This window comes from Canis lupus, chromosome 16 (genome assembly GCF_048164855.1).
Source record: "Canis lupus baileyi chromosome 16, mCanLup2.hap1, whole genome shotgun sequence".
NCBI lineage: Eukaryota > Metazoa > Chordata > Mammalia > Carnivora > Canidae > Canis > Canis lupus.
Genome location: NC_132853.1, coordinates 44,946,766 through 44,959,212, shown reverse-complemented (window position 1 = coordinate 44,959,212; position 12,447 = coordinate 44,946,766). Strand labels below are relative to the sequence as shown.

The 12,447-nt window shown below is 33.5% G+C and overlaps 1 protein-coding gene across 3 annotated transcripts in view; it reads right to left on the bottom strand.

Annotated features, from left to right (window-relative positions):
* Positions 1-3,260: 3,260 nt before the first annotated feature.
* The window catches only part of ABCA5 (ATP binding cassette subfamily A member 5), a 72,983-nt gene continuing 63,796 nt past the window's right edge, over positions 3,261-12,447 (bottom strand). For all 3 annotated transcript variants that reach the window (XM_072781006.1, XM_072781004.1, XM_072781005.1), the window contains exons 32-39: positions 10,008-10,183; positions 9,574-9,649; positions 9,356-9,450; positions 8,248-8,367; positions 6,584-6,733; positions 6,138-6,217; positions 4,985-5,040; positions 3,261-4,247 (exon numbers count right to left, since the gene is read on the bottom strand). In XM_072781006.1, the coding sequence (XP_072637107.1) occupies positions 4,140-4,247; positions 4,985-5,040; positions 6,138-6,217; positions 6,584-6,733; positions 8,248-8,367; positions 9,356-9,450; positions 9,574-9,649; positions 10,008-10,183 (861 nt within the window). In that variant the 3' untranslated portion in view covers positions 3,261-4,139. The remainder of the gene's footprint in view (positions 4,248-4,984; positions 5,041-6,137; positions 6,218-6,583; positions 6,734-8,247; positions 8,368-9,355; positions 9,451-9,573; positions 9,650-10,007; positions 10,184-12,447) is intronic.

Here is a 12,447-nt window from a genome sequence, read left to right as displayed (position 1 = left end):
TCCAGGATCACACCCCAGGCTGAAAGCAGCACTAAACCACTGGGCCACCAGGGCTTGCCCTGGAATCCTGCATTTATGCATGTGTGGGAGTAAGCCTTCTAATCATGTAGTTTTGTCATGTCCATTTTTAAGATGCTTGAAATTAAGTTTATTTGCTTAATTTAAAAAGGTGATTAATTAGATTTGCAAGCATATCCTAGGTTCCTGGGAAGAATTTGTCCATTAAATTTAAAATCTTGTCTAAGTGTTTGGAAGAATCAAAGCTATCCAAAAATCCTAAGGAATTCAATAAATATATAAGTAGTGTTAAGTATTTGGGAATAATTTAATCTATAAACATAACAAAATGTAAGTGAAGTGGTTGCTTTATATTTTCACAAAATAGAACTGACAAAAAAAAAAGAACTGACATAAAAAGGTCTACAAGAATAGCGTTTCAGCTTAAAATATAAATGTGAATTAAAGCACAAGTAATTTTCAATGTTCCCTCTGCACTTGAAAACTCCCAACAGATACTAAGAAATGATTACTAACAATTATTAGTGCCAGGTTTTTCCATTTTTAATGAGCCACTCGTTATTCATTTATCAACACTAAATAACAAAAAACTTCATTTTAGTATACAAAATGAAAGGTTTATCTTAAATTTTCAGTTTTTAAAGCTTATTACTAATAATATAGTATTTATTTTTCTTAAAGAGTAGCATTGAGAATTTACTTACATATGACACATTATGAATAAAAAATAAGTAAATTTTGACCTTAGAAGAATAGCTGATATAAAAATTATTCACCTGAGAATAAATTCTTTAATTGTATATAATATGTTCTTTCAGGAGAGAAAATGAAAAATGGATGTTAGCCATATTAAAAATACATTAAGGATAAGCATTCCTATTTTTCAAAAATCAGTGCCTATTTATGTGTTACATGAAAATACAGATGAAAATACAGTTTCATCAAACTCATAGTACAATCAGAATGAAATGCATGACCAATAGAACAATAAAAACAAGGACAACACTTACCCTAAGTAGAATTAATTGTGCACCAATAAAAGTGTTAGTACCACTAGCAAAGCATTTGTGCTATTATAGTTACATAAGTGTTGATCTTCCTCCTGCTAGTGAGATCTCACAGGGCCAAAATGGATAGTTATCTTTCTATCCAAAAAACTCACTGCTTGAAAGATCATCACTCAAAATGGTCTGTTGCATTAAATTACTCTAAAAATATTTTAACAACCTCAAAGTAATTGATTTAAGGTAGTCTATGCCAATTTACAAAAGAAATGTTTTTAAAGAAAACCTACAGCCTTTTGTTCTCTACTGATAACAAACTCAAAAAAAAAAAAAAAAAGAGCAGACAAAGTGAAATGTATATTCATCATCATGTTTTCATGGTTACCATCTGCTTGAATCCCAACAGCTGCAGACAGAGGTTTGCTTTAAAGTCAGTAACCAGAGTCACTGAGTAAAGTCCAGGCTTTATTCTGAAAATTTGATCATAGATGGAAAATATAAACTAGGTGATGCTGTTTTTTCCAACTTTTGCCTAATGTATGTATTTATATTTATTGTTGGTATAGAAAAAATTTAAGATCGAGAATTTAAGACACTTTGAAATGTGTTCAAAAACATGAACTATCCACTGTAAATAAAGATAAACTTCCTTTTGGACTGTATCCTTTTCTTCACTCACCCTTGCTTTCCTAAGTATTAAATTTTACTTTCGAATTTAAATAAAAACTCTAAAAAAATTATACTTCTGAATAGGAAAGATTTTACTACTGTGAAAAAGGGAATATTCCTACATATAATTTATGATCAAAAATATATTCACCCTATGTAAAAACAAAAAAATTAAAGTCTTTTTTAAAAAAAGCTTATAAGAGCACAATAATAAAATAACTGAACATAATGGATAAGAACCCAACTGCCAACTACTCAGCACAACCTCAACTTTGACTTTCCTTTTCGTTGGTCACACAATCACAGATGCACAGTGAATGTGGCAAGTCAATGTGCAGGAGGAGCAGGTAATGTTCTCAGTCAGCTACGTGCTATTTAAAAGAACACATTTTCCTCAGTGTGGTCAGGTCCTAAGAAACTACCTTTTCAGTGACTGTTCTAGCGAATTAGGGATTGCTTTGTTTCTTAAACTGAGTTTAAGTGCTCCAGGCAATACAGGACTATAAAAATATACGCTAAAAAAAGAGGCCCCTGGGTATTTATATGAATACTAGTTACTGAAAGGTATCTCTTTAAATTTACGGCACCATTTAGCTGTGACTTGCTTTAGAAAATGCACAATGCTATTTAATTACCTACAAAGGTAATGATTTTCTTTCAAATGTGTCTTGAGTTGTATTTATTATGCAGTACTAAAAGTTCAGTGAAAGTTACAACTTTTACTTAAGATGTAAAAGTGAGATTCTCAGGTGAAGAATCCAAAAGCTTGGTATCATGAGGTAAGTGGCTGTCAGCTGCTGATCGAACATGAAAAACTAGTGCCAATTAAATCTTAAAAGGAGAAATACCTTAGCAGTGGGTTGTAAAATCCAAGCAGAGACTGTAGACAGTTCAGTTAGACTAGTGACAGATTAGAGCAGATAATCTCTGACAAGTCATCAGAGGTAGCTGGAAAGGTAGGTATCTTTAGAAATATATGTAAGTTGCCAAAACAATGGGGAAGTATTAGTCATAGACCTTGGGCTGAGAAAGAACTGCTAGAGCCTAAAATGACAGATGCCTTATAGTGTAGTGTTAAAAGTTCACTAAGTTTCCCTAAGTTAAAGAGTTAATAGTATTTCAGTAAAGGATTTGGGTATTTAAAATAACTCAGTGCCAAATTCTTCCGTTCCTTTTTTTTTTTTTAAACTCTTTATACTGTAATACTCATACTCCCAACATATTTGTCTTTGCAAGTTAATACTTCCATTCATCCGGTGGAAATACAATGTCAGCTAGTATTATTTATACTACATTATACCTGTAGTCCATACACATGGGCTCTACCAGGAAATATTTCCAAGATTACATTAACCATAACCTTACTTCAATTCTGACAGAGCAAAATTCTGGTTTCTCATTAAAGTGAATTATGTATAGTTTTCTTCTAATCCTTAAATCCCAAAGGTTTATTTATCTCCCGCCATGTGCCACAGTGAATCTGAGGTGAGTTACTAATTAACCTAGACAGATATACTTAAAACTCTATAAAGGAGATATTCAAATAATAAAGTTTACGAACGAAAATGATTACCCAACAAATTATTTTATTCTGTAATAAAATATAATGTGCCCTTTGGGAGAAAGATGACAAAAAAATTTATATGTTCCATGAAGTGTACAGGAAAACATATGGTCAATTCTTCCAACTGTGTAGATGATGTCATTCTAACCGCAATCAGGCTATTACATAGTAAGACTAGAGAAAGTCTTCCTTTAATTATAATTAAAACACCTGTGAATTTTATCATGAGCAGAAGAAATGTTTCTTCAACGACCTAAATCATCTATGTCTAACATCACCTAATAGAACAAGGTCTCATTTCACTTATTATGATGAATGAGTGCCACCTAGCGGATGTCACCTCCTGCAAACCTCTATCTGCACGGGACTACCTAGTGTTTACTGCTCTCTGGGATGTCAACTTCCACTCAAAGTTTCTTTAGAAATTAAAAAAGAGAAGCAAGAAATTTTTGCTTTATATTTCTTGTCTATGTATTGTTTATGTATTAGGCTTTTTAAATTTAGACTGAGATATCACATACTCAAGTAACAAGATGGTATAAATTTAAAAATAAAGATAACCATTAAAAATAAAACTATTGTCACTATTTCTTTAAATCGTAAATTTAAAAGCACTATTTTTGAAAGGTAAAAAAGTAAATATTCGACCTCACATACAGACTGCAGTTCAATATGCTTCATGTACAAACATGCAGTTTCAATTATTTATACACAAGTGTTATTTAAAGAAAAGCAAAACACACAACCACAGCATTTCAATCAAGGAACTTAGGAAAATCCCAAATGCTTTCATGGTTCTTCAGTTACCATTCAAATAATATATCTTTTAAACCAAAGTCAAAGTAAAAAAAATAAGTTCAGTAAACAGATTGAACTGTACATATTCAAAACACCACTCTGTCTTCCTGTGTTCTTTCCCACCAAAGTGTGCTGTTTAAAGTTCCACAACTGCTATCTTCTTCCTCTTGTTCTTTAGTGAGTTCTACAAAAACCTAATGAAAGTAAATAAGTGAATATAGTATTCTGTATTGCAATGATCTCGAAAAATTTTTAATTACATCTGACACAGTGTAAGGCTACATCTAAGTACATTAACCATTCAAGTATTAAGAGATATACTGGCATTAATATTATTTAAACAGATCCTTTAAATCACATACAAAGATGGATGTTATAAGGACTAAGATTGTTTTCTGATTAATATATGTTAAGTAGCACTGTCATAAAAAAATAATTTATAAATATTTAAGCAATGTAACTTTAGATATATGAAATAATATCAACAACCTTCATTTTCTTTACTAAATAAACAACAATGAACTTTTCCAAACAAATAGATGGAAAGTCTAAAGGTTTTTTAAAATTATACAAAATTTAGGTGTATTGTACAGCAATCTGTCTCTGGTTCACAAACACCCTCTCTCTCCAATATAAATCTAAACAACTGAGGGTGCCTGGTTGGCTCAGTTAGTCAAGCTTCCAACTCTTGGTTTCAGCTCAGGTCATGATCTCAGTGTCAAGAGATTGAGCCCTGCATGGGGCCCCGAGCTCAGCGGGGAGTCTACTTCCCTCTCCATCTTGTTCTGTACCTCCCCTAACCCGGACACATTCTGTCTCTCTCTCTTTCTCAAATAAATAAATCTTTAAAAATAAATAATTAAGTCTAAACAATTAAATATCAGACATTTTCTTCTATAAAAGAATTTTTAAAAATTGAACTTTATAGTACCTGTTCCAACGTTGCTTGAGAAAAGCTATATTCTTCAATGGCAAAAGTATGTTTAGCTATTAAAATATGAAAACAATATTTTACTTATTAGTATTTATAAAGAATAAAAATGGCAGTAACTACTAAATAGCTAACAATCTGTTTAAAAAAAAAAAAAACACTTCTATAATCAGTCATTTAAATTTGAAGCTGCCAAAACATGTTACTTTACTCTATCTTGGTCCCCTTGTCTCCCTCAGGATCACAACTCTTCTGCAGCCGAGACACCACACCTGCAATGTTACTTGCCTCACCTCGTCTTTGCGGAGCATCTCCTGTTTACCCTCCTCTGTCTTCCGTACTATGCCTTTTCTCATAACTTCTTTGGCTTCCTACTCTATGTCCCATTGCCCAATTTCCAATACAGCCTGGTCTGAATTTCTTGCACTAGATTCTGGATATAATTTCTATGTCCATATGCTTTTTTTGTATTTATTTTAGATCCTTTAACAATCTAATCTAACACCAAATTTTCTGCCTTTTTATTTATTTCTGTAGTGAAATTCTCCTCAAGCAGCATTAGGTTGTTTCATAGTTTATAAATTCCATAAAACAGCTTGTAAAAAAAAAAAAAAAACAGCTTGTATATGAATATCTGTTCCATACAGGAGCTTACCTCTCTCCACTTGCTACCAGGTATCTTTATCCTGCCAACCATTTATTTTAAAAAATGCCAAGTTTCAATAAGCTGCTTTAAGCTTTTAGGAATGTCTACATTCCTAACCCATGAATTCTCCTCTCCTCTCTTCTGCTGCCACTGAAATCTTGCTACCATCACTACTTCTAGGGCCTGATACAAAGTGAGGATTCTGGAAACTCAGTGTTCTCACTTCTGGAATGAACCACGAGTGCTAAATAAACTGAACTTTCTCAACAGATGCAATGTGGAAAACCATGGTGATGTCTACTAAAATAGTAAAAGGTTTACACTACAATATAGCTCACCTACCAAACCTCTACAATATTAGTATTTACCTCTATCTTACGTTAAATTAATAAAAGGTTATCTTTTTACTTATAATAGTTCCCACAAAAAAACAGTCTCAATTTCTAAACTTTAAAAAAAAATCTTTTATAAATTGAAAGCTACCTAACGATGGTTTTCAAATCTTACCTTCTTCAAGCTTAGAAAAAGACTGTGAAAGGGATGGAACATCTTCCTTAGGAATCTTATAAGCCAAAATAGAAGAAAAACTGGAAACAGATAAAATATAAAAAAATTTAAAAATGACTAGTATGTTCTAAAGCTAAAGTTCAAACTTTTTAAAGTTCAAAATCATACTCCAACAACTTATTTTGATACATATTTACAAAAAAATTTTGTCTTAAAATATTTCCATGTAAAACAACTCTCAATACTACTGATACGTGAACTTTAAAAAAGTTTAAATACTATTGAATATTACAAGATCTACATTAAGTCAGATATAAAACTCCAGTCATTGGGCTGTATTAGTCCAACACTGGTAATATTAACAGACTTTTTTTTCTAATCCCTAATAGCCAAATTTTATTATTATTCCTCTACAAAAAAATATTAATAATTTTTAAAATCTTTACCTCTCCTGACGGATTGCATTTGGGAAAATATACTGAATTTCTCTTTGAAGACGGTCTACTTCTAGGTTTTCTATCCAGTCCTTTAACTTTATTTCCAAAAAGTAGCCTTTTCCAAATTTACTCTTCAGATGCTGGACGGTCCCGATACATCTGTAGTGATTTTTAAAAGAAAGCTCAGACATAAAATGACTTGACAGTTTCAAAGAATGATTTTTCAGAGGATGATTTAAATTAAATGTTTGATGGAATACTTTTAAATGTATAGAGAAGTTGCAAATATAATACACAGAGTGTCCAAATACCCCTCACCCAGTTTCAGTTTCCATAATATTGTCTTATATTGCCGTGGCACATTTGTCAAAATTAAGAAACCAACACTAGTGTATTACTATTAACTTTATATTTGACTTTATTGGGATTTTACCAGTTTTTCCACTAATGTCCTTTCTCTGTTCCAGGATCTGTCCAGGATACACACTGCACATAACTGTCATGTCTCTGTAGTCCCCACTGGTCTGTGACAGTTTCTTACTCTTTCCTTCTTTTCTGCCTTTGACAATTTTAGGAACTGGGCAAGTGTTTTGGTAGAAGGTATCTCAATTTGGAGTAGTCTGACAGTTTTCCCATAAGTACACTGGGATGAAGGGTTTTGGAGAAAATGCCACAAAGATTAAGTACCTTTCCTATCACATGCTATCAGGGCTACATGATATCCACATGACATTGCTCTGCTGTGATGTTACGATCACCTTCTTTCCACACACTAAGAAGAGACTGGCTAAATTCAGACTCAAACCTAGGAGGTGGAGGATTACCCTCTCCTCTTAGAGGGAGCAGTATTTATATAACCTGTTGGGAGTCTTTCTGTAAGGAAAATTTGTTCTCCTCCTATGTTTATTTATTCAGCCACTTATTTATAGGAGTATGAACTTGAATTATGAATATACTTATTTTATACTTTGGATTACAACCCAATACAATGCTTAATAATTTTTTAAAATAACAAATATCATGAATGGAAAACATTCCAAATTGTTGAATTACTAAGCCAATTACAAAGTAGCTAGCCAGGGATCCCTGGGTGGCGCAGCGGTTTGGCGCCTGCCTTTGGCCCAGGGCGCGATCCTGGAGACCCGGGATCGAATCCCACGTCGGGCTCCCGGTGCATGGAGCCTGCTTCTCCCTCTGCCTGTGTCTCTGCCTCTCTCTCTCTCTCTCTCTGTGTGACCATCATAAATAAATAAAAATTAAAAAAAAAAAAAAAAAAAAACAAAGTAGCTAGCCATTTTTTAGAAATTAACATATTTCCAAGTAATTCTACAGAAAGCTAACAGATTCAGAAACTCAAGTAAAGGGCTCTCCTGTGTGGCTCAGTTAAGCGGCTGCCTTTGGCTCAGGTCATGATCCCAGGGTCCTGGGATCAAGTCCTGCATTGGGCTCTCTGATCAGCCAAGGAGTCTGTTTGTCCGTCTGCCCCTCCCCTCTGCTTGTGCTCTCTAACACTTGCTCTCTTTCTCTCTAATCAATAAAAAAAAAAAAAATCAAAAACTCAAGTAAGGGTATCTTTTTTAACATTTAAATTTATAATTTTAAGTTTTTGAAATGATTATTCAAAATTCACTGTCACCCTACCCACCCATCCAAACAGCAAAGCGTTCATTTACCTTAACTGCCCAGATACCATGATAGCCACTCGGTCACAAACAGCCTCTGCTTCCTCCATATAATGAGTGGTCAGAATAGCAGCCCGTTTTTTGTTTTTAAATGCAGTTCGAATTGCTCGCCTATAAAACATAAGTAAAATAAACAGAGTAAAGCATCTGAATCTTAATGAAAATCCAAGTATTTGACTAGTTAGGTTAATAAAATTTATCAAATTTCAATTGCTATAGTTATTGTATACTGCCCAATTATGAGTCTTCTAACTTGTTTTTCCTTATTTTTGAAAGTTTATCAAACAGAAATTCCATGATTTCAAATGTTTCTATGCATTAAAAAATAAATTATAAAATTTTATGCTTTCTCATGTTGTAACTAAAATAGCCATGAAATCATAGGGAAAACTTAATATACTTTTGTACCCAACTCCGCATCTTATAGACATGGAAATGTAGGCTCAAAGAGTTTATCAACTAACCGGCTACCTCCATGAATCCTTAGGTAGTCCAACATAAACTCAAGCTAATGTTAGTATAAGAATTATAATTTATATGTTAAATGACTAGGAAAAAATCTTTTAAAAGCTATGCAGACAGGAATACTCTGTATTTTAATAATTACCCAAATATTTATTTTTATTCTGGAATAAATGAAGTATTAATATTTCATGAAAGTATGAAGTATGATAAAGTTTAAAAGTTTATTGGGTGGCTCAGTTGATTAAGTGTCTGCCTCTAGCTCCGGTAAGGATCCTGGGGTCCTGGGATTGAGCCCCATGTGTGGCTCCCTGCTCAGTGGGGAACCTGCTTCTTCCTCTCCCTTTGACTCTCCCCCATCTGCTGCCTGTGCTCTCTCAAATAAACAAATAAAATCTTAAAAATAAATTAATTAAAAATTAAAATAATTAAATAAATAAAATAAAAGCTTATGGGATTCTCCAGAAATAAAAATATTTAATTTTTAATTACTATTTTGTCATTTGTGTAAGATTTTAAATCAATATGTAAATATAGCTAATATAAAAACAAATAGTTTATTAGTTATAATAAAACAAACTATTCTTAAATATGATATACCATAACATGTCTCAAGTGTCTTAAATGTCATACTCACCACATGTGCTGTTTGGCTTTAGGATCCATACCTGTAGATGGTTCATCTAGGAGGGTAATGTGAGGATTCCCCAACATACTCAGGGCAAAACATAACTAGATAAAAAGAAAACAGGGGGAGAGGACTAATAAGGCTTCACATAAGAAATTTTATTAAGACAGCATCAGGCTCTAAACTATGAATAAGACCCACATTTATCTGTTGTTTAATAAAAGTACCTTTCGTTTGATTCCTGCAGGTAGTTTCTTGATAGTTTTCTGAAGATGTTCTTTTAAATCAAGTGCACTTGTTATCCTGCAAAACAGGTAACACAAAGGGATTGTATTATTATCACTGTTTGTGATCATTGATAGCCTTTTTTCTAGAACACTGTTGAAGCTTACTATATAATTAGACCTCTGATTTATATAATTTTAAATTGCTATCTTGATTAAAAGGTTCACTTTATGTTTGACATTTATAGGTATGTTCATTCTGTAATTATAAATAGAAAAATTACATTTTTATAACTATAATTCTGTAAAGAACAGATGAAAAAGTAATGACCATTTTCTATGAAAAGTATGATCCACAAAAAATGCTTTTAAAAATTAAACTCTTAAAATGTGAAATGTAAACCTTTTTTCAGGTAATAAAAAGTTTCCAATTTTACCGATTTATGACTTCTTTCATGTCATTTGCACTCATTCCTTTCACAGCTCCATATATTTCAAAATGTTCCCGCAATGTAATATCTGGCCACAGCGGGTTTATCTGAGGACAGTATCCCATATATTTAATGGAATCATCATCTTCACCTGGGTCTGAAGAATAATCTCCAAGAAATACCTATAAAAATACAAACCAATTTTATTTTATTTTCATTTTTTTAAAGATTTTATTTATTCATGATAGACAGAGAGAGAGAGAGAGGCAGAGACACAGGCAGAAGGAGAAGCAGGCTGCATGCCGGGAGCCCAATGCGGGACTCGATCCCGGGACTCCAGGATCGCGCCCTGGGCCAAAGGCAGGTGCCAAGCTGCTGAGCCACCCATGGATCCCCCAAACCAATTTTAAATAACTTTTGGCTTAATTTATATTGTGAAGAAAGTGGTAAGTCAACTAATTAATTCTCCTTCTTAGAACCAGGAGAATAGTAAGTCAAGTTTTTAATTCTTTTGATGAAGAAAGGACATACACAGCTAAGTCAGAGTTCAGTGACACCATCAGGAATGCAGGTTGATTGAAAAGGCAAACTCTGATTTTAACTAGGATGATCGAGGGACCTCACTGGAAGGTGATATTTTTGCAATGGAGGTAAAGCACATTTAATCATTTGGCTTTCTACAAGGTAAGGAATACCCCCAAAAAGGAAAAGTTAAGGTAAAAACCCAAAGAGAAGAGAGTGCCTGGAATTTCCCAGAAACTGAACGGGCCAGTAAGAAAGAGAGAGAAGAGCAGAAGTCAGAGCTGTTTCGTGAAATTTCCACAAAGTGGTGAGATGCTTAGAATCAAAGGCTGATGACTGGTAGGGTCTATATTAGCTCCTCCATCTCCTGAAGACAGTAAGATTGTCTCCCACAGATCAGGTTGGCAACAGATCTGTCCACCAAAACCTGGCAGGCCAGAAAGGAGCAGAAGGAAATATTCAACATGCTGAAAAATATGTGAACAGGAATTCTTTATCCAGCAAGGCAGTCATTCAGAATAGAAGGAGAGAAAGTTTCCCAGACAGGGCACCCACGTGGCTCAGTCAGAAGAGCATCCAACTCTTGCTTTCACCTCAGGTCATGATCTTAGGGTTGTGGGATAGAGCCCCACGTTGGGCTCCACATGCAGTGGAGAGTCTGACTGGTGGTTCTCTTCCTCTACCTTTCCCCATTTCTTAAAAAAAAAAAAAAAAAATCAAACAATCTTTAAAAAAAAAAAAAAAAAGAGTTTCCCAGACAAACAAAACTACTTTTATTAGTTTGGGACCACTAAACTAGCCCTGCAAGAAATTTTAAGAGGCACTCTTTAAGTGGAGGAAAAAGAAAAGACCAAAAGCAACAAAGATTAGAAAGAGCCAGAAACATCACCAGAAACACTAACTCTACAGGTAACACAATGGCACTAAATTCCTATCTTTCAATAATCATTCTGAATATAAATAGACTCAATGCTCCAATCAAAAGACATATGGTATCAGAATGGATTAAAAGAAAGATCTATTTATATGCTGCCTAGAAGAAACTCATTTTAGACCTAAAGCCAGAGTAGCCATACTTCCATCAGACAACTAGATTTTAAAACAAAGACTGTAAAAAGAGATGAAGAAGGGCATTATGTCACAATTAAGGGGTCTATCCATCAAGAAGATCTAACAATTGTAAATGTTTATGCCCTCAACTTGGGAGTACCCAAATATACAAATCAATAATAAACATAAGGAAACTCATTGATAATAACACAGTTAACAGTAGAAGACTATAATACCCCACTTACAGCAATGGACAGATCATCTAAGCAAAAAATCAATAAAGAAAAACAATGGCTTCCAATGACACTGGACCAGATAGACTTAACAAATATATTTGGGACATTTCATCCTAAAGCAGCAGAATACACATCCTTGTCGAGTGCATATGGAATATTCTCCAGAACAGATCACACACTGGGTCACAAATTAACCCTCAACAAGTACAAAAAGACTTAGATCATACCATGCATATTTTCAAACCACAATGCTATGAAACTTGAACTACAAGAAAAAAATTTGGAAAGACCACAAATACATGGAGGTTAAAGAACATCCTACTAAAGAATGAATGGGTTAACCAGGAAATTAAAGAAATTAAAAAAATACATGGAAGCAAATGAAAATGAAAACATGACAGTCCAAAACCTTTGGGATGTAACAAAGGCAATCCTAAGAGTGAAATATATTGCAAATATACTGTCTACCTTAAGAAGCAAGAAAAATCTCAAATATACAACCTAACCTTACACCTAAAAGAGCTAGAAAGAGAAGAGCAAATAAAGCCTAAAGCCAGCAGAAGAAGGTAATAATAAAGATTAGAGCATCAATAAACAATATAGAAACAAAAAAACCTGATAGAAAGATTAACAAAACT